A 22,412-nucleotide genomic window follows, 5' to 3' on the forward strand; every position below is an offset into this window, starting at 1 on the left:
TTCTACAAAAAAAACTTTGTGTTATATTTTCGAGACGTTGAACAAATTCAAAAAATCTATTCGGATTACGAAGCGGACATCTGTCATATTGTCTCCTAATCATCCGAACAGCTTTCCCTAACATTATTAACATTATTACCAGCTTTCCCTTGAGAATTTCAGGTCGAGAATGAAATATCATACACTAATATTGTATCGTCTAACGGTAAATAGTTATTGCATTAAACCTTCATACGCAAAAGTGTACGAGGCACAGAAAATCTGACTATCGTTAAGGATTAATAAAATTATTCATTTATTATTTATATTATTATTTTATTATTTATAATTATTCAAATATTAGAGCAAGTCTTAAATAAAAATGAAAAAGAAATGACAATTCTGTGATCAGTAGTTGTAAAATTGATATTGTATAGTGATTATATTTTATTTAGTCATAATTGATACATTTTACCATGCATGATGACGTGATTACGTCTAATATGAAAAATTGTCATATTTCGGATGCAAAAAATTTCCTATTCACTCGAATATGGACCTCTTTTATGCGGTTAGGGTGAAAGGAACGTCTATTGATACTTTAAGAACTCGTGTCAGCACCTATTGACACCCTACTCTGTACCATTTGGGATATTAAATTTGAACATCTTTGTTTATAGTAATTGGTATATTACATAAAAAACGTTATATTACTTATATTTTACTAGATACATTAAATAATTTTCAATATTTTGGCAAAAGTGTCAATAAGGGGTTCCCTGTCGAAGAGACGTTCCTCCGACCATATATAGAATAAATTTGTAAAGACTTTGCCATCATTTTCGTACAGATATCAGATATCTTTACTCATATTTATAGCGATAAATGCTTCTTGGGGGTCTGTCTGGGTAACCTATAAAACATATCTAAAAATGAAAAGAATCGCACGACGTGTTTTCGAGCAATCCCAAAAAACATGGTTCTCCGAAGGACCCAAGTCGCTGTCTCTAACCGTTTGGCTTCTAGAGCTGGCGACAGCCGAAAGGACAGACGGATAAACAGCGTTACAACATTTCTCAGAAATCGTCTGAAACGCGAAGATTTGTTGAGAAAAGTGGTCTCATGGGTAGGAAGAAAGGTGGAAATTGGGGGGGCGGGAGTTGAAAATTAGTGTATTATATGCTGCTCTCTTCGTGGAGTTCGAGCGGTAAAATCGTGATGTCCACTCCCTTGCAAAAAAAAAATTGGTTATAAACGTTATATATAAAGGAAAACCAGGGGCCTCTCGACATTTCATTTTTCCATACGTTTTTGCATAGAGACGTTGAAGACTATTGGCAAGTTTTTTCCTAAAGAGAACTGACTTATCAGTGTGATATATTTCGAAATCGTGCATTAAAAGTTATCCAAAAATACATATTTTATAATGTTCGCCAAAATTATACAAGAACTAAGAGGAAATTTGTTTAAGTCGCGGTGCAATAGATGCAAATTTTTTACAAGGAAAAGTGAAAAATAGCTTCACTTTTTATTATGCTTGATGGGCCTCTGGGAAAACCTTTAAAGAGCTTTACCATAACATTTTTTTCTCAAAAGGCTATACGCAAAGCTTTTTGAGTACAAATTCCCTTTGAAATGTGTCAATTGTAAGAAAAATCCTGCATTTATATTTATGGGAGGTGTCAGTTAAGCTTTGTCAAAGTTTAAGCCCGATCTGAGGATATGAATTTTTTTCGGATTATAGTAGGGGAGAATATGAAGAATTTCATCAAATTATTAAAATTATCCCACTGAGAGAATCCCTCTTGAGTCATTATCGAGTAAAAGACAAGACAGTGAAGACGTGAAGACTTTTCCCAAAAGATCTTCCCGGGGTAAGGGTAAGGAGGAAAATCATAGCATGAAGATGGGTTCTTTTCCCAAAGCCACAGGGGAGAAAGACTATACAATTTTAATTAATATTTTATTGTGAGCAAAAAAAGCCAGCAATGTGAAAATTGTTTCATTTCCCAAGTTTTTCCACACAATTTTTGTCCCTCTCAACTTTTTGCTGTTTGGGAGAGAAAGTTTTCAAAGTGACTCTTGTCGTGCCACCCAGAAAAATTAACCACTGTCTAAATTACTTTAGGATAAAACCCCAAAGGATCCCCCTGAATGTCCAAATGGGAAAGAATTACTTGGAAGTTCTTGTGAGAAATGGAAATTTAGTGGTTATTTCAATGAATATCCTCTGGATTGGATTCTTTTGTCTCGACACCTGCCCCTTTGATGACATTATCAAGACTTTTGAGGTAATTTGGAGCTTTTGTGGCCTTGGTCTTGCGTTACTGGACAAGTTAATTCATTTCAGAAATTTAGAAAGATTCATAGAATATCAAATTATACGGAATTCCTGTTGCTTTTCTATGAAGGGCTGATTTTCTTCTACAAAGTCACAGGAGTACTTCTATTTTGTCTCCTCTTATTATCCTTGTAAGATAATCTCTCTCTATACCATCTTAGCTTCCTCCTGAAAATCTCTTTCCAATCCTCAGGTACAGTATTATTAGTGAGAAGTGCCCAAAACTCCTTAAGAGCCTCATTTGTACCATTCAACTCAGAAATATCTACATCAAACTTGCAATCTTTGTATGTTACGTGATCTTGAGCTTTCCTCCAACAAATCAATCTCTCATAGTCATCGCAAAGACCATAATCAGGGGTGCTGTTGCATATGTTGCATACAGGAAGTACACAACATTTTATCTCTTTCTCTGTCAACTGCAAAAAGCCCTCAAAGAACAAGCTCACGTGCTAAATCTTTCCGAAGAGAAACTCAAGGAGTTGAGGAAGAAAGTAAGGGAACGAGTCATAACAGAATTATCCGAAAGAGATAATTATCCAGGACAGAGTGAAATACGGTCATTTGCTCCAGAACTTCCAAAAGAGAGTATTTGGGTGAAAATCCAAAAGATCTGCACAACAGTGTGGAAATTATTGAATTTACCAGTCAAAATTCTTCTGTGTCCACTGAAAGTTTTCGAGAAGCGACAAGGAGGACTCACGGAACAGTATAAAACTTCCGCGCAACAACCTCAATTACGTAAGTTATTAAAATTATTTTCCATAGTAATTTCGCAGAGAAAATCAGTTTAATAAGAAATTGTTAGAGCAGATTCATATTGAACGCGATAATACTTTTCAATTAAGGTAGCGGCATTACTTGTGACCTGTCCTGTCTTTCCTTATGGCCTCATCACAATTTGAGGTTTTAATTTATTTGAGGTTTTTCGAAATCATTTTGTGATATCAGGGGCCCATCAAGCCTAATAAAAAGTGAAGCTATTTTTCACTTTTCCTTGTAAAAAATTTGCAGCTATTGCACCGCGACTTAAACAAATTTGCTCGTAGTTCTTGTATTATTTCGGCGAGCATTATGAAATATGTATTTTTGGATAACTTTTAGTGCACGATTTCGAAATATATCAGATTGATAAGTCAATTCTCTTTAGGAAAAAACTTGCCAATAGTCTTCAGTGTCTCTATGCAAAAACGTATGAAAAAATGAAATGTCGAGAGGCCCCTGGTGATATTGTAAAGTGTTTTGCGAGGGGAGGCATAAGTAAAGACAGAGCTCACAAGTAATCTAAGAGAGGTAATCCCAATTTAAGATTAGGGTAAGTGTGCCAAATTCCGGCCAACTTGCAATTTCGGCCATTTTTTAGTTCCTCGAATTTCCATGAATTTTTAGTTTTTACATACTCTTGAGATTGTGCAATGCAAAAAAATAACAAAAAATGTCGCTTCGACGAGCAAGATGATCTGAGAAAGATATTTAAAGAATTCTGGAAGGGCAAGGAACTATGAGAATGAAGGTGGCCAAAATAGGCCATCAATGCTATGTCTAAATTTTTATTCATTTTTAAATGTATTAAGAATGATTTTAGACAAAATAAAGATGATAAATTGTCTGCAAGGTTCCAAGCAACATTCTTTATAAAAGAGTAACAAAAATATTCAATTTATATCAAAAATATTACATTTCAAACTTGAGACTTTGTCGCTTGCATGCAACTATGCCGAAATTTGGCACACTTACCCTAGATGAAAACACTGTGCAACAATTTTAAACTTTTTTTGTCCCTGGGTTCTCATACTATTTTTTCTATTGCTAGGGTCAAATGATTTACGAAAATACTTATCATTTTGATTTCATTTTGTTTTTGCGCCTGGAATCTAGGCAAAACCGATTTTTCCGTTTTTTGATACTTGGGTGCCTATACCTTCGATTCCGCTAAACCGATTTATTTCTTAATATGGGAATATTTGGCCTCCTTTAGATGCCTGATAATCCTTTTGACAGATGGAGTTCGTACAACTGACACTAGGGGCGCTGTAGTCTCATATATGTCAGAAAACATGGAAAAATCGCAACTTTAATCAAAACTTTTTAGCAACTTTAATCAAAAATATCTCGAAAACTAGGACTATCCCTAACAATCTGTTTTGTGGGTTTCATATAGAATTTTATTAGCTACAATTTGCATCTCTCAATTGTTTTTTAACCTCGAAATTGAGGTTCAAACGAAAACAAAGCACTTAGCTAATTTGAGAAAATCTTAGAGAAAATAGTCCTCCTGTGACGTTCATTATTCAAAATTTAGTAATACAATAAAAAGTGTATTTAAGCCGAGACACATTTGAGAGGATTATAGCACAGTGAGATTTTATCTCAGACGCGAACTATTAAGGAGGATTTTTCGAAACTCACTGATGCATAAGACATTGAGATGGATTTCGAATTACTTTTTTAAAACGAAGTAAGGTAAAGTACCCTTTATTCGACCGGTTCCTCTATTCGACCGGTAGATTTATTTATTTAATTTAATTATATTTGCTATAATATTTTGTGTATGATCTAACATTAATAGGTTAATTATTCTTTAAATAATACGAATCAGTGACAAATTCATAGAAATTGATGAAATTCACCATCTAATATTCAAAAATTGACCCACCGGTCGAATAGAGGAACCCGGTCGAGTAAGGGTGCTTTACCTTATTTCTAAGGTTTCCTTTCTGCTTTTTTACAGATGTTTTTTTTTTAAATGTAAAATTGAATTTAAAGTGCTCGAAACCAGAGTGTATGCGAAGCCTGAAAGCCTTCCCTTATTTCGATTTTTGTTATTCCTAATGGCTCCGGCACACCTTTTAGATCAGGAAAATTTCAGAAAGTCAAAATTCGCATCCCTTTCTTTTTTAAAAGCTTTGCATATGCCTATCTTACTCTTTCGCACTCTTCTTCTTCTTTTGAACATCACACCAAATTAAATTTGGTTCAGTCCAATTTTGAGACCGAAAGAGAACGATAGACTAATGCAAATCTTTTGAGAAAAAAAGGGACGCGAATTTTGATTTTATGGAATTATACCGATTTAAAAGGTGTGCCGAAGGCATAAAAATCTATTTTAGGGTAAATTAGGCTAATTCAAAACCTGCTCTAAATGGAAATTTTTCGCTACTCCAAATGGAAACGTAATTGTTTTCATAATAAATACAGTACTAATTATTATATTTATATATTTTCTATACCACAGTTTCATTATTTAGTTAATTTTGCTCCAAATAAAGTAAAAATCCATTCATATTCACAAATTTTAATTTGTTAATTTCTCAGAAAGATTAAAAGTGTTTTCCAATGAAAAACACAATAAGGTGACTGTTGTTTATTCGTTTTGTTCAACATTTATGTCATATTTCTGGCTATTTTTAGTTAAATTAAGTACTAATTTTTATTGTTAACTGTACGTGAAGTTTTCAAATGAAATAATTACCTATTTCGTGAACAAAAAGGGTTTTCTGAAGTGTCTGCAAATGCTTCAATAAGAAACCCCGGAAATATGATTTTTTCGAGAGATTTTCTTATTGTTCAAGAGCAACTCAACAAGGTTTTGGAAGCCTTTTGTCGCGGTTTCAGTTACACTGTTTGTCTCCAATTAGAAACATTCCCTTGTCTCCATTTGGATTAATATGTTTCCAATAGCAGTATTTTACACTCGTGCATTTTTCTTGCATTTAAGAAGTTTTCATAATATGTTTAAAGAATTTTCACTAAACAGTAACGTTCTATAAGAGTCAAGGAGCAAATTTATTTAATTCTCTTCAGAAAAAATATTAACTTAATGTGTTGAATTTTCTGTCAAAGTTAAAGCGTCGGGAAATGGTTTTGAATTGGGACATTTACCCTATTTCTTATGAAAATTTTAATGAAAAACTATTTTTTTAAATGATAATATTTCCAGAAAGGAGGTCTGTGGTGCGAGTAGAAACAGAAGGAAGAGTTCGGATGATTCCTGGACAATACACGCAAATCGGCACAGTTGAAATTATCACTGAATAATCTCACCATCATGATAAATTAAATGAAATTAAATTATTTTCATGCACTTACCGGTGGCAATTCATTGACGTCGATGATGGTAATGACAAGGAGTCCTCGACCCTGCTGAATTGATGGGGCTGTTGTGTCTGTCACGAGCACTGTGATTCGAATGACTGCAAATAAATCTCTATCTAGCTTCCTGTTCACTTTCACAATTCCATGTTTGTCCACACTGAATACATCCCTGAAATCTTCACTTCCCGTCTGCACTTCCTTCCCATCTTTGTCCACAGCTGTGATGGGTTCAGTTGCTGCATAATCCAGTGCCTCCCTGGACACAATGTCTGGATCAATGGCCACGAGGGTGTGAACAACTGTCCCGATTTCTGCATCCTCCGCAATTTCTGCTCTCTGCGTGGCAGGAGTGAAATAGGGAGCTTTGTCGTTGCTATTGAGGATGCTGACGGTGACAGTAGAGGATCCTGAGAGGCTGGGTGTTCCTAGATCCGAAGCTACAACTTCCATTTGATAGGTATTCCTTCGGTCAAAGTCGAGTTTTCTTGCAATTGATATCACCCCGGTTCGATTGTCAATGGCGAAGTCATCGAAACTTCCGGATTGCAGGCGATACCGAATCTCTGCGTTGATCCCTGTGTCTAGGTCCTGAGCTTCCACCCTTTCAACTGGTGTTCCAACGGGGGAGTTTTCAGCTATAGTGACTACGTAGGAGTCCCTTGAGAACTGAGGAGCATGGTTGTTCACGTCCCGGATTGTAATGTTAACATCGCAGAGGGTGCTGAAAAGTCCATCGCTGGCCTCTACTGGGAACCTGACATTCTCCGAGTGGATGTGATTGACATCCAGAGTCACGTTCTTCGCGATACTCAGCTGCCCGGATCGTTTGTCGATCAGGAAGAGCGACTGGATGGTTTCCGATCCGATTATTTTGTAGGTAATATCGGACATTGCGTCGGGATCGCGTGCTTTGACGAATAGCGGAGGATCAAAGAAGGTCGCCCCTTCGTCCAGGGATGCCCGATAGATGGGACTCTCGCAAACAGGCGGAGAGTCATTGGCATCCATTAGGGAGATTCTGAGAGAAACAACTGAGGTTTGACCCCTTCCTAGATCGTCAATGGCTCGGTAGGAGAGGTAGTAGACAGGATGGGTTTCATAATCCAAACAAGGAGCCTTTCCTGGTCCAAACTTTGGCGGAACGGCTGGGGCTTCCGTTGTGGTTTCTCCTTCTTGGGTTGTAACTTCCAGTGGAGATTCTGTTGTAGGGAATGTTGAGGTTTCGAAGGATTCTCTGGAATCCCCGAGGATGGAGTTCTGATGTTCCCCACTGGCTGAGTGGAACAAGTCTTGATAGTCCGTTCCACTGACTTGGTAGGTGACGTAGTCCTTTGTTGACTCTGTCCTGGACATTTCTACCGGTAGCACCCCCGTCTGACCAACGTAGGTTATATTAACGTTCTTGGCGTCATTGAGAGGATCATCCTCCTCAGATGAATTCATCGGCAAGTCCCTTCGACGTCTCCTGTTCCCTTGATCCGGATGACATTCCGCCACTGTGATTGCTCCTGTTATGGCATCTACTTGAAACAACTCAGCTCCAGTTCCTGACAAGGAATACCGAATGCCCCTATCTCCAAAGTCTCCAGAATCCAAGTCCCTGGCTGTTATTGTGGTCACCAGTTGGCCAGGATGGGCAGTTTCTGAGACAGTGGCAGAGTAGGAGTCATGCTCGAAAGTTGGACGGTTGTCGTTGGCATCGGTTACGGACACTGTAAGGGTTGCAGTTGAGGAAAGTTTGGGTTCAGTGTCTGTCTCCTCGGCAATTATCAGCACGATGAATTTCCTCTGATTGGGATTCTCATAATCCAGAGTACCATTGGCCACTCGAACGCTGACTTGAGATGACCCTACAACTCGTTTCGGTTCAACATCAAACACTCCTGAGACGTCATTCAGTCTCAGGGAGAAGATTGAGTTCTGGCCCTGAAAAGGTTTCATTTGCTGATGAATTTGGGAAGGATTTTGTCAAGGGGAGTTACTCACAACATCCGGATCTGAGACGCTCATTTCAAGAGGAAGAGGCGTCCCTGGAGCTGTGTTCTCATTGAGGGATACAAAGTATTCCTTCTGGTTGAAAGTTGGCGGAGAGTCATTGACATCGCGAATCGTAACGGAGGCTTGGGTAGTCGCCATGGTTAATGGGTCATTCCCTGGTTGCCCATCCACTAACTCCCGAGCCCTTACTGTAAGGGACACGAGACCTGTGGCATCCGGTAGGGCTTCCTTGTCAAGGGGCTTTGCTGTCCTCAATTCCCCTGTCTTGGAATCCAGCAGGAAATAATCCATAGGATCTATGAGGACATCAAAGAGCAATTAAGCTTGCTTTTTTTTATTGCAAGAAAGATCAAAGAAACACATACTTGAGACTAATTCATAGAGTATCTTCCGGGGTTGTCCCCGGTCACCATCCCTTGCTTGAATCGTCATCACAAGGGTCCCTATGGGGCTATCCTCATTGATTACCGATGCCAATGAGCCTTGAAATACGGGTGGTGAATTCTGAACATCTTTGACTCTGATCTCTAAACTTGCTGTTGAAATGTGTACATCATCCTGCAATTAATTTACACGCATCAGAAAGCTCTTGTCTCATCTTCTATCTCTCCAATTTCCACAAATTATCCTCCAGGTCATTCCCATTCCCTCTTTATAGAAATGGGCAGGAGGTTACGCAAGATGAGAGAAATTTCTTACCGTAGCTTTGAGCTCAATCTGATAAATCATCCGTTCATTATAGTCCAGTTTGCCCGCAAGCACCACAGCTGCCCTTAGAATATCCTGTTCACTCTTGAGGATTTTCAATGTGAAACTGCAAAATTGAACCCAAAACGGACACGATGTGATGAGAGCTTTATTCACTTATTTTCTCTTTGCTGACTTTGGGGGAACAGAGTTGATGAAAGGGTAGACAATTTAATCAAGGATCGAGGCCTGGAACTAGCAATCAGATCCAGAAAGAGAGAGAATTGGACCCAAATTTAAATAACATTGCTTAATTATTTAATGCTCTTGAAGATGATACTGTAACTTTCGGTAAAGATCCTTTATGATAACCCTTTGAAGGGGGCTTCCTTTCTCATGTCTCCATTCTTCAACTTCTCCATCTACTGGGAGGATATAATGATTCTGGCTATTTCTATTTAAGATTTGTCAAGGGCCAAGTTTATGCAAAGTAAGAGTGGTAACCCTTTAATCCTTTAACGACGAGACAGTTTTCGCGGACCGAAAATCAGCAATAAAAATGAAACCGATAAACAAAATCAGTACAAGGTCTTATAAGGGAAGAGCACCACCGATCGGCAGTGTTCCTCGAATCGTTAGGTTAATACCGTATTGTTGCTCCAAATAAAATGAATATTTAAAAATTATTAACTTTTTTTTTACCATTTAACTCTCATACACTGCATTAACTCAGATTTAATTTAAAAAACTAATTTTCAGCAAGACACCTAATAAAATTCCTGACGATCCGAGGTACAGAGTGCAAGTTTGTAATTACATCTATTTTTTATTACTTTATTGTAAATATTTAAAAATGAAATGCACAGATATAGTTAAATGGATAATTAATAGACTAATTAGAAAAAACAAAAATACCAAAAAGTGTTTTGGGCCTTATATTTTTAACTAAATATGGAGCATGTCTCTTAACATTCCGATCAGTGGTGCTCTTCCCTTATCTAGCCTTAGAAATTCAAGAGAGTCTGATTCGGTGTATTTTTTACCTCTATGAGCAATAGGAACAAAAATAGCCCAAAAAGTTAAGTAATTTTTCTGACATTACCAATGAATGATAATTTTCACTCTAATGAAAAATATTATGTCTGAGTATTGTAATTTTTATTGCCAAAAAAGTTTTGCTTAAAAAAAAATTGGAAGCCCAAAAAATAAATTAAATTTGACAATTTAAAAATTCGTCATTTTTGAGTTTAAAAATTTACTATATAGCAAATAGCTCGAGACTTGCAAAAAATATCCTAGATTCCTTCAACCTTCTACTTTGCAATTACGTACAAACATAAGGAAAAAATATCTTTAGGTAGTCAGGAAAAATTATTTTCTTTATGGGACACCGGTGTTCCAATCGTCCTTAAAGGGTTAAGGAGAAGGTCATATCGACAACTTAGAATAGAAGTCGGACAACTCAATTTTTGACAAAAAACGTTTATTCGCTTTTTGGATACTTCTTTATACCCTCTACCTTCCCTGTGAATATTACTTGAAAGTTAATTATTTTCAAAGAGAGATTTTAAATCTCAAAAATCCTATACTCTGCATGTAAAATCTCAGCTTCAAATCGCTCTCCTGTCAAATTTGTCTACTGCGAGTTATTCGTTTCTTATTCTGAGTGGTCGATATGACAATTTTTAGGGGCACCGGTGACTTCTTCGTTCTTAAAGGGTTTGAAGTTTCAAATTTTAATTCAAAATTTTAGTAAAACATCCCAGAGAGCATAATTATCTGAAAAAAGTAGCGTTTCAGCATATTTTTTCTGAGTCGATCAGCAAAAATATGCTGATCCGTTAGCAGTTCTCAAACAAAAAGTACTAACCAAATATAATTAAATGGCACTGCTTTGCGAGTGTCGTTTGAAGGTCAGCAGAATTCAGCTAAAAATACATGTTTTCAGCTTAATTAAAATCGGTCAGCATGTGGTACATGCTGCGATTTTGAATGTATTTTAAAGCCAACTGTACGAAATTTCGGAATAGTTGCATACAAGCGTCAAAATTTATTTATTTTTTGTTACAGTTGAGTTCCTCAAATTTGAACTCCGCAAATTTGAACGACAGTTGAGTATGAAATGCAAAATTTGAGGTTATGTGAAGAAAGTTTTGCGTGGAGTCTGAATTTGTACTATTTTTCTCTGGTGTTTCCTCAATATTATGGTATTATTATTAACTTACGCAACAAATTTAATTTTCACCATAAATTACATTGATATATTCTCTAAAGTTATTTTTCTTAATTTAGGGAAAGTGCATTTCACATGAATTCTGTTAGGTTTTGAAAATATTCTTCAAATTTGAGGAACTCTACTGTACTTATTTTTAAGGAGAGTTTTGGATATGTAGTCCAGGTCAATATTTCGTCTAAACATACATATAATCGAAAAAATCACCATTTTGAATTTTTGAAGGAAAAAGTTTTTATTACTTTATTAAACACTAAACCTACCAAGACCCGATGAAATTTACCGGTTTAAAAACTTTTTAAAATTAACACATAACGATGCAATTGCAATATCAAATTTTATGAATTTCTCAAAATATGCATGTAATATATTTTTCAGTGTTGAAATTTTAATTTTTTCCTCTTTTTCGAGAAAAAATCATTGAATGTCTTACCCTACCACGGTGTTTCATTTGACCGAATGCCCTAGGAAAAACGATCATAAACGGTCGATAGGTTTAGTGTTAAAATGTTATTTAATTTCTGTAAATAAAAAATAAGACAAGAAAAAGCGAAAAAAATTCAGAGACAATCAATAAAATAAAAATTCAATAAGAAAACAGTTTTTGACAATGATTTAAAATAATTTGTTACATCTAAAGTTTGCATTTTAAAATTTTTAAGTTAATACGCTAATCTAGAGGTCAATTTAGGACATGGAGAAATATCGGTCCAAAAAATTTAAAAACCAAATATTACAATCTGAATGTGAAGAGTTGAAATAATTTTAAAACATAAAATGTAAGATTCTAACTACTGCCCTAGACGGTTAATACATCCTAAAATTAATAAATATGTATATAAAACAAAAATAAACTCATTGAATATTCGAAGATTAAATCCATAATTTTTATTAATTTATTTTCTTGGCCGGAATTACACTCAAAGTGGCCGAAATTAAAAGCTGTCCGAAATTAAAAGTTGGCCGAAATTTGGCACACTTATCCTAAAAGGTTAAAAAAAGGAAAAAGTAACATGTTATTGATCGTATTACTCCACTAGAGTGCACTCTTTTACATAACCACAGGTAGTTTTCTATTTGATATTTTGCAATTAAGTTAAGAAAGATGGCGTAAATTCGGTAAATTTCTGTTTTGGAATTTTGAGATTTTCCCACTGTCAGATGGTCATAGAGAAGAAGAAAACTACGAAAAAGTACTAGTAATACTTCGTTGTTTTTTCATTCGCCATCTAAAATTGTTGGGAAATCTTAAAGTTCCAAATTAGACATGCTTCGAAAATATCCCATCTTACCTTATACACGTCTTTCTCAGTCTTTTTTACTCCTAATACAAATATTATATGTGACACCATGGTCTGGAAAACTTTCTCAGTGAAAATTCACAAACATTTACCAACAATTTTACGAAATACTTTTTTTTTGTAAACGGGAAATCAAATCCCATTTTATTTCAATGTTAGGGGCAAGTGGTGCTCCTTTGAAAGTGGGGCACTCTTGAATTTGGAATTTTTCACCTATTTTTAGATAAAATTGAGCCTTATCGTGATATTAATTTAGCTGCACAAACAGATTGAGAAGCTAAACTATACATTATGATATGGCTCAGTTCACTCAGTTCCATTTAAACAATCCCAATTTCAAAGGTGCCCCATTTCCCCCTAAAGGGGTATAATTCCAACAAGGGAATTCTGGAATCACATGACAATGTCATATGACAAATTTCGATAATAAATTCGAGAGTAGGACAATATTAAAGCCCAATGAGCATCGAATGATCATTGAAAGGAGCTCTATGAAGCCCTCAGTAATTGATATGAAACAGGTTTAGGATTTTTTCAGAATTTATTGCATACAATTTTTTAAAATTGTCGACATTGTCATACAGTTACAGAATTCCCCTACAGGTACACTGAGAAAAAAAGAGGGTGCGATTAACATTTTTTCCTCAGAAATTTAACACTTTTTAGGTGTAAAAATATATCAACATTTTTTAATGTTAATTTTACTCTTTATTAAGGGTAAAATTAACATGAAAAAGGGTACCTTTAACTCCTAATACACCTAAAATGGGTAATATTTACACCGATTTTGGATCAATACTGCAGGGTAAAATTAAAATTTCCGGAATGTTATTTTAACATTTCAGATTTCTCTCAGTGTACAAGTTTACTTTTAGCTAGAGAAATTTTAATTTTTATTTGCAGTTGTAGGGTAAAATTTAGAAGCTGTTCTATCGACAGTAAACTTGTGAATAGAGATAGGCCCCTGTTATTCCAAATTAACAAAGTGCTTTTGATCATCAACTTTGAAAGCTTTCCTCTCTACAAAGCTAGCTCCTTTTCAACTCTGTCTTCGAGAGAAATCTTCAATGTGGCTGAAGGGGATGAAAGTGCAGGATGAACAAGAGAATGGAGACAAATTGTGGAAACAGCAATCAGTCGTCTTCTACCACAATTCCTCCAACTCCTCCTGTTCCATCCGGTGACTCGAGTTAAAGATAAAGGAGAGAGCGATGTTTTCCCAAATGAAAGGCAAATTTTCTCGCGTGGGATTCCCCTCCAACAAACAAAAAATATGTACAAAGAACTCAAGGAAGAAAAGTTTCCATTCCCAAAGAAATGTGCGGGAATAAATGTAAATTAGTAAGCTAACGGCATCAAGTAAAAACAGAGAGTGAACAAATAGAGAATAATTGGAGTATATTTTGGGGGGGTATGAGGAGGCATACATGAGGCATTTCCTAAGGGAATTACAGAATGATACCAATTTGTTTTGTATTTTTTCACATTTTGAGCCACTTGTATCTTTTGTACACAAAATAGTAGCTTTTGAGAGCTTTATTTGAGCTTTTTGGAGGTCTCAAATATCCTCACACTTGTTTTCGCTGGCTTGCATTCCCTTTCTGCTTCAATAAATTCTACGACTTTTTAATTAAAAGAAAATAAAAACAAACTCAAGATTCCCTCGAAGGATGCTCCAAAAGAGGGATTCTTGTGTTAGTCAATTACTCTTTCTGCAAGCCCCCAAAAGCGGAGACTCTCTCTTTAGCTATCTTCATAGAAAATTAATGACTTCAACTCTATTTTGCTTAATTAGACAAACTCACCGTCATTCTGTACTAGCTGCTGAGGAAGCATTTAACGAGGGGTGGAAAAACTTGAAAAATACAACAGTTTGGGTGCTAGTGAGGAAAATTGAGTTTTCACCGAGGCTTCTTCTTGTTCTCTTCTCCTTTTCTTGTTGCGAAATGCTCAATTATCCGGCTTATCTTAAGCAGGATTAATGCCTTGTTGGGATATTTAAAGGTGAGATGCTTGAAGCAGAGGCGTGACAAAACAAGCTCAAATGAGCCTAAAATTAGTTAGAAGGATAAATCTTAATCTTTTGGTTAAATATTTCTCATCTGTTCTGAATGGAGAATAGAATTCTAAATCAAGCACACTGATACTTAATTATATTACAACGCCTAATACAATTATTTCTGTACTTGTTAATTAGTAATGGGTAGAAAATAACACCTCAGTTAAACATCAGCACACCACGTGGCGCTGGCATCGTAAGAAGCTCTAACCATAACCTTGTTTTAATCAGGGCGGAGCATTCTCATATATTTTCCGTACAAAAATGTGGTATATTTTTCTTAAGTGGTTTTTTAGTTTTAGAATAAAACCAAATGCAATCATTTTAAAACTTTTACCAAATGAAAGAGTATCTAATGTTATGTTATTGGCTCAAAATTTATAATGATTGCACGAGGATAACAGTTCCTAAAACCCTTATGAAAAAGACGTAAAATTCGCAATTTTTTGAATTTTTCTGACAAATTTTCTATTTGTAACACCAGTAACATTTTAAATTCAATAAAAATATATTCTCTGTACTTGTGCCTACCATTTCGTGTTATATTTATTTTTGTGGGATCTAAGACTTAAGAATTACAAAGAATTTAAGAAAAATATACCATTTCTGAATTAAAATGCTCCATCCGTTAGTTAATCATCCTAGGTTTTAATATTTTACTGCTCGAACTAAAAGAGAGAGCAGTTCATATTTGTCTTTTTTTTTCAACTTGTCACTGTCCTGGAGCTTAAATGGTAAAGATATCATCTTCCGGTCTTCAATGATCCACCATAAAAAACAATATCTCTGGATGTTGTTTTCCCCTGCCCACCCCACCCCTATCACCACAAAAATCAGGTTTTTTGGTTTTCTTCAAAATTGGCCCAAGCTTTTTCAGTTATTTTTGGATATGTTTTAGAGGTAGTCCAGGCGAACATTTCGTCCAAAGGTACCTATGACCGGGAAATTCGCAATTTTGAATTATTGAAGGTCAAAGGCCTTTTTGTAGGGCTCATTTTATAACCGATTTGGTTAAATTTGATTTTTTTTAAAAAGGTATAGAAATTTCGAACCGGACTGTATCGGTCTTCATCGGTAATGAACCGGTTAAGTATCGATTTTGACTATTTTTTTCGGAATATTTTTACTGGATCTTAAGTTTGTTTCCGAGCTAGAGGTCAAATATCAAGAGATATCGATTTCCGATTCTCGATGACCCCCAATAAAAAAGTCTCTAGACGTTTTTCCCCTAATAAAAACGTAAATATGAATTTGAAGTAAATAAGAACAAAGAGATAGTTCAGCAGTTATATTAAATTTATATATTTGGAGTTATGTTCTGACTATTTCGTTTAATTCAGGTACCATTAGTGATAGTTGATTACTTCTCATAAAAGAAAAGCATTTTAAGTTTCTTTCTTTGAAGAAATACAAATCTGTTTATTAGAGAGAGGAAATCTGCCTCAGGTAAGAGTAGAGGAGACTGGGGCAAAATTTGTCAAAACGAAAATTTCAATATTCACTATTCTTTAAAATAAAAGAGACTGAGGCTTGAAATTTTTATTATAGATAGCCTTCATGAAGCTTTTTCAACCTACAAAGTTTCAAGGGATTCGAGGAAGGATTATGTAAAATAAAAAATAATGAAATTTTGAGCCCTATTTTTGGAATATTTGGCTTACAGAAAATATCAATATTGATTAGCTCAATTCAAGCACATTTCTCGTTAAGATAGAGTAAAATTATCTTCGTCAAAGCTGTAGAGAAATAAATTTCCTATAAAAATATGTCTATTTGATATTTTTAATATTTGCGAGAGTAAGACGTCGCACTAATTATCCGAAGACTGACAAAATTGGCCCAGCAAATTTTGAGAATCTCCACAAAATCGACTTATAGAAAATGATTCGAAAATCACATTTCTTTCGAGATAGAGGAAAATAGTCTTCTGCAATGTTGTAGAGCAGCAAATTTCCTATAAGAATATACTCATTATAAAACGTTTAAGTTTTCTCAGAGCTCGTGAAAGAATTAAATATGCGTTTTGACAAGTTTTGCCCCAGTCTCCCTTACATATTTTTAAGGTTATGTCTTCTGTGTAAGAATTAAGTAAGGAATTACGTCGGTCAGGCTTCACACACATACTCCGGCTTCGAACAATTCATATTTTCCCATATTCCTTTAAGGGCTCTAAACATTGCGAGCAATTTTCGGCCAATATTGCTCTTTTGAAGGAAATCGTCCGCGCTGGTGTAGGTGGAAACGTCAAAATTTTGTCAAAAATGCAATTTTTTACGAAAATGCAACCAATGTGTAAGGACCTTTAATGAATCTGATCTATTTTTGTCAGAATAGATAGGTCAAATTCATTAAAGGAATATAGGAAAAATATAAAGTGTTCAAAGGCAGAGTGTGTGCGAAGCTTGAATGCCTTCCGCTATTTATGCTTTAAAATTTTTTTCGATTAATAAAGTTCTGGATATCAGTAAAAAGTACCTAAGCTATTTTTTTTAATTGCACTCAGCTCATTTGCAATTGTGAAAAAATAAAATTTTGAATTTTGAGGTTATGTTCATATTCGGCCAAGGTTCAAGATGAACAAAAATTGGTCAATGCATATCCAATTAGGCCAAATAAATGAATTTGTGCACATTTTTAGGTTATGTTACTTTCAACTCCAGCGCTTTTAATTAAATTCATTAAGATTTTAAATGAAATTAAATGTCTAACTACAGTAGAATACACACAAAATTTGAATTATGAAGGTTATGTTCAAAATAATATGAAAACAATGCTAAAATCTCCAGATTAGAAAAGAAAAGTCGTACTTTTTCTTATCTGATTGACTCGATTTACTCTGATTTACTATGATTTAATTGATTTTCAGATTTTGCTCAAGGAATAAAAGGTTGTAAGGTTAGAATACAACAACCTGGATAATTTTGTAAAAAAACTTATTCAAGGTTATGTTAAGCCTAACCTCAAATCCTTAATAAACTTCTAGGGTAAATGAGAGCAATCCATCGTTTCACAAAATTAAACTTAAGGCCGCAAGAGTTGAAAATTGAAGGAAGATGTAATTTAACATCCCTCAACACATAACAAGCATTCAAGGTGCTTGCTGGTAGTAAACAGTATCCTGGAGGAATATCAAAAGACGTCTCATTTTTCTCCTTAGGAATCTTCCTGGAAGATCCATTTCCCACTGAACTTAATCCCAAGAGATAGTTGCGAGAATATTTCAAATGATCCCTATCCATTCTCTCTCTTTTGCTAAACCTCGAAGGGGTCGTGGAGTATGGCAAGGAGAGTGTGGGAAAAGAATGAAATACTTGAAGCAATTCTACACCACTTGTTGCTTCATCGAAATCCATATACTGTGCTGGCACAACATTTCAAGGGGATTTTAGTGAAGGAAAAGGTCTCAAAGTGTTAATTAATGAGTGTCATCCACATTTCCCCAGAGTTATTGTCCGAATATCTTGTAGAAATAATCATCTCAGAGGAGGAATTAAAGCTGATTACTTACACTGTGCAAGCGTCTGGATTCTGACTGTTGGGTACACATGTTATGTCCAGATTCTCACCCACTATATCCTTGTCTGTCACGAGAATCTTGTCGAAGACCGTCGTACCCACTTCCGCATCCTCCAGAACTTCCGTCTCATATGGCACCTTTGAATAGCCAAGTAAATATAGGGGAGAAAAAAAAGTGTTTAATAATTGTCGTTAAACGGAAAAGTGATTTTGGAATGAGAGGTTATGTTAGACCTAACCTGAAAATGCTAGATTTAAATCTTAAATTGCCAAGTGGTAATTTGAATACTTTCATTCTTGCATAATTGCTTTGTATGTTTAATTATCTGGGCGTTATTGCATTTTACTTTCTAACTTCGTAAATTGAATAAAGAATTGCAAGGTTAGAATCAACTGTAATTTACAAAAAAAAGATTAAAATCGAAAAATTGAATTTTAGAATAGAATATTGGGTAAATTTAGAAAAATAAATGATTAATTTTGACAATTCTACATTTTATTCCATTTAATCTTCAAATAGGTTGCAGGTTATGTCATAACCTCACACTGCTAAATAATTTCAAAAATCAACAGGAGTATTAAAAAGAAACCACTGAAAACACTTCTGTGAATTCGTTATTTAATTAATGCTTTCACGAAGAACTACTTAATATTTAAACTTCTAAGACATAGGCTTCATTCTCTTATACTGCAGATAAATAAAAGATGTGAGGTTAAAATCTGGTATTTTTGTAATAAAATTAAGAGATTGAAAAATAAAAACTGAATTATTTTCCTCTGAAATAGCAAAGTTTGTGAAAATAATTGATAATTTTCGGAAGACTTTCAAGTTTACTCTATTGGGAGTATGAACATTTTTAAGGTTATGTTCATCGTATTTTGAAATTGTTAACCAACTTCTGAGTAACCGATTTTGGCTTATAGTCCTTTCAAGATAGAATAGGTAAAATAGAATTGATAAATTCTTTCAAACAAGTTAAAAAGAAACTAAGAGGTTATACAAGAATTTGAGGTTATGTTGCTTTTGATTCAAAAAAATTAAAAAAAAAATAAGAAACAGAGAAAATTTATATATCTTAGAGCTTTTATTTGAAAAATCATTAAGATATAACCTCAAAAAGTTAATCAAGGCATCCATTTGATATTTTAATTAAAATTCAGTCATTTTAATTGAGGTTATGTTCCTTTAAATACAAAATAGAGAAAAAAGTAGTGAATTTTTCTAATTAAATGCAAAATATTCTTAATATTAAGATTATCAAGACCGGCTAATTTGACAGGTTTAAAAACTTTTTAAACCTACAACGGTACAATGTCGCTATCAAACTTTATGAATTCCTTAAAATATGCATGCAATGTATATTTCAGTGTTTAATTTTATTTTTTCCTCTTTTCCAAGAAAAATTTGTTGAGTATCCTACCTAATAGCCGATCGGCCGCAAAGTTTCGCTTTAAAAAGAAATCCGTAGAATTTTTCTGCTATTTTTCCGCGTGAGCCTCCACGGAATAATCCGCCAATATACTGCGTAGAGTTCTGCAGAGTTATCATCTTTCCTTCGCTTGGTTATCCGCTAAATAAGTCCGAGAAATTTTCGGCTAATATATTTGTGAACATTTTCTGACTCCATGGAAGCAAAGGCGAAAATTCCGCATTTATTTTTCGTCCTAACGTTATAATTCTTGCGAGCTAGACATACTCAAAGAGTGTTTGTCTGATAGATGAGTAGTCTCCAAGTTCCAAGGTACCAAAAGGCACTGGTCCTCCATTTATTTGTGAATGTTTTCTTAGTAGAAATTTTCTATGAAAATTCCACGCCATTTAAAAAATTCCACTGGAAAAGTCGTGGAATTCCGTAATATTTAACGTATTTAACCATGGAAGCCTCTAAGGTCATTCCATGGAAAATTCTGCGGACAATTTCGTGGAAATAAAAAGGATATTTCCGAATTTTTAAAGGACTGACTGACGATTATACCGCTAATAATCCATAGGAAAATACGTGGAAATATTCGTCGGAAAAGTCCACGGAAACTCGCGGACATTTCTTATTCGACGGTATTATACAGAGTTCCGCAAATGTTCATGGAACACTAGGAGGAAATTTAGCGTCAAATTCTCAGAAGCCTACGCCGATTTTGAGCGGTAAAATATAGAGCACTTCATGCGGCTTTTTAGCGGTTAGATCAGCGGACATGGCAGAGAAGACTGCTGGAAATCCAGTGGAATTGCCGCGGACATTGGCTATAGGGTATCTGCTTCGGTCCCCCATAGCAAAATTCCGCTGAAATTCCAGTGGAAAACTAGCGTCCAAATTGCAAAAATCCGCGTAATTTGACGCTAAAATTCCACTAAGTTTTCCATGGAATTTGGAGTCAGAAATTCCATTGGAATCATAGTTCTCCATGGAATTTCAAGTACGATCCACTGGAATTCCAGCGTTGAATTCCGCGGAACATTTATATGGAAACTCACATGTGAAACGTCCGCGGGACAAGCTGGAAAAATCATATGGAAATTCCACTATCTTTCTATAGGGTTTTATATGGTTTTTTCCACTATTTTTCTCGAATGTCAAACAAATAAAATGGTGTTGTGACAACGTGGATAATTTATTTCCAAACCTTCCGCAAGCATTTTTAGTGATTCATGTGGCAATTATAATATATTTAATTATGCGACACTGCGTTTCGTGTACATAATAGTGAAGTGATTACATTAAATAGCTCGACAACCTAAAATAATACTGTTTTTATGTCATTTAATATATATTTTAGGAAAAGTTATTTTTTTTATACAAAATATTTTTTTATTGCATAAAGTGTTAATTCGTTATTGCTGGTTTAGTAAAACATATTATAATCCTCGTAATATTTGCTATTTCTTTATTATTCGGAAGTAAAATCACGAGGTGCATGTGACAGCTTCATTTTTCCTCTATTTTTATTTAGGTGGAAAAATCCACATAAATTCCACGAGCATTTCCATGGATGTATTCTAAAAAATCCAGCATAAATCCATTAAATTTTCCTTGGAACGTATTATGGAAAATTCTTGTGGAATTTTTCAAGGAAAGATACTGGAAAATTCCGAGGAATCTTTCGCCTGTTATTCCTATTCCGTTTTCTTTTGCTATGGGGGTCTGTTTGACCAAGCGTGCTAGAAAAAATGACCAGAAACGGCCGGTAGATTTAGTGTTGAAACATATTCACTATTTTAGAATATTTCATTTTAAAATTCCTTAATTTATAACCTCCAAAATTAATCAAGGTATCCATTATTTAAATGGAGGTTTCGTCGTTTTAATTGAGGTTATGTTGTTTATAACCTCATTGTGGATTTTAATCGAATTTTAAAATATTGTGTTGATTAAATTCTGGAATGAGAACCATGGTTTATTTTACAATGTTATTTTAACCTCAAAATATTTGAGAAATATTGTATACGACCACTATAAAGAATAATGGACACTTGCCACCAGATAATCCCCTAAATGGTTCATTTAGTTTGGCCCAAAATCCAAAATTGTTGCTCAATGTGTGATAACATTTTAGCACATTAAATAACCCAAAACAGTTTATTTTATCATTTTATTATTTATTATTTATCAACAGTATTTTTAGAAAGCTTTTAGAAGTCTATTTTTCCATACATTTTAAAGTTAACTAATTGACTAAATAATTCAAAATAGGAATATTTTAATCAGGGCCGATTTCAATGACATAGAATTGCTTTTAGAAAATGTTCATTGCCAAAAATCCGTAAAGCAAATGGAATAAATGAGTAAATGGAAAAGTTGGAAAAATCTTCAATATTCTGGGTCTTCTGTAATCAAATATTCATTTGATTGCAGAAGAGTAAAAACGGTCCATTGATTAGTATGGAGAAAAATTCATGAATAGTGGAAAATTATTCAACATGATTTCCCTCCATCATTTTCCACCATGCGGCTCCAATATTTTCCCCCAGAATTTTTCCCGGGTATAAAAGACAAAGAGGAGCATTTGATACACTGAGAGAAAAAAGAAATCTTAAAATTATATTTTTTGACGAATTAATTTTATTCTGCAAAAAAAGAATAAATTTAATTCTAAAAGAATAAAATTTAATCTTTTCATTCATATCTCCGATTGGGTTTTAGTCGTTTTAGTCATAAATTCAAATCTTTAGCGAAGACTTGTTTTTATTCTTCACTCTCTCAGAGA

The 22,412-nt window shown here is 34.5% G+C and overlaps 1 protein-coding gene across 2 annotated transcripts in view; it reads right to left on the reverse strand.

Moving 5' to 3' along the window:
* The window catches only part of LOC129806103 (cadherin-87A), a 167,575-nt gene that overhangs the window by 19,453 nt on the left and 125,710 nt on the right, over nt 1–22,412 (reverse strand). For both annotated transcript variants that reach the window (XM_055854456.1, XM_055854458.1), the window contains exons 5-9: nt 18,202–18,347; nt 9,113–9,227; nt 8,779–8,971; nt 8,402–8,709; nt 6,410–8,341 (exon numbers count right to left, since the gene is read on the reverse strand). In XM_055854456.1, the coding sequence (XP_055710431.1) occupies nt 6,410–8,341; nt 8,402–8,709; nt 8,779–8,971; nt 9,113–9,227; nt 18,202–18,347 (2,694 nt within the window). The remainder of the gene's footprint in view (nt 1–6,409; nt 8,342–8,401; nt 8,710–8,778; nt 8,972–9,112; nt 9,228–18,201; nt 18,348–22,412) is intronic.

Source organism: Phlebotomus papatasi, chromosome 3, assembly GCF_024763615.1.
Source record: "Phlebotomus papatasi isolate M1 chromosome 3, Ppap_2.1, whole genome shotgun sequence".
NCBI classification, from domain to species: domain Eukaryota; kingdom Metazoa; phylum Arthropoda; class Insecta; order Diptera; family Psychodidae; genus Phlebotomus; species Phlebotomus papatasi.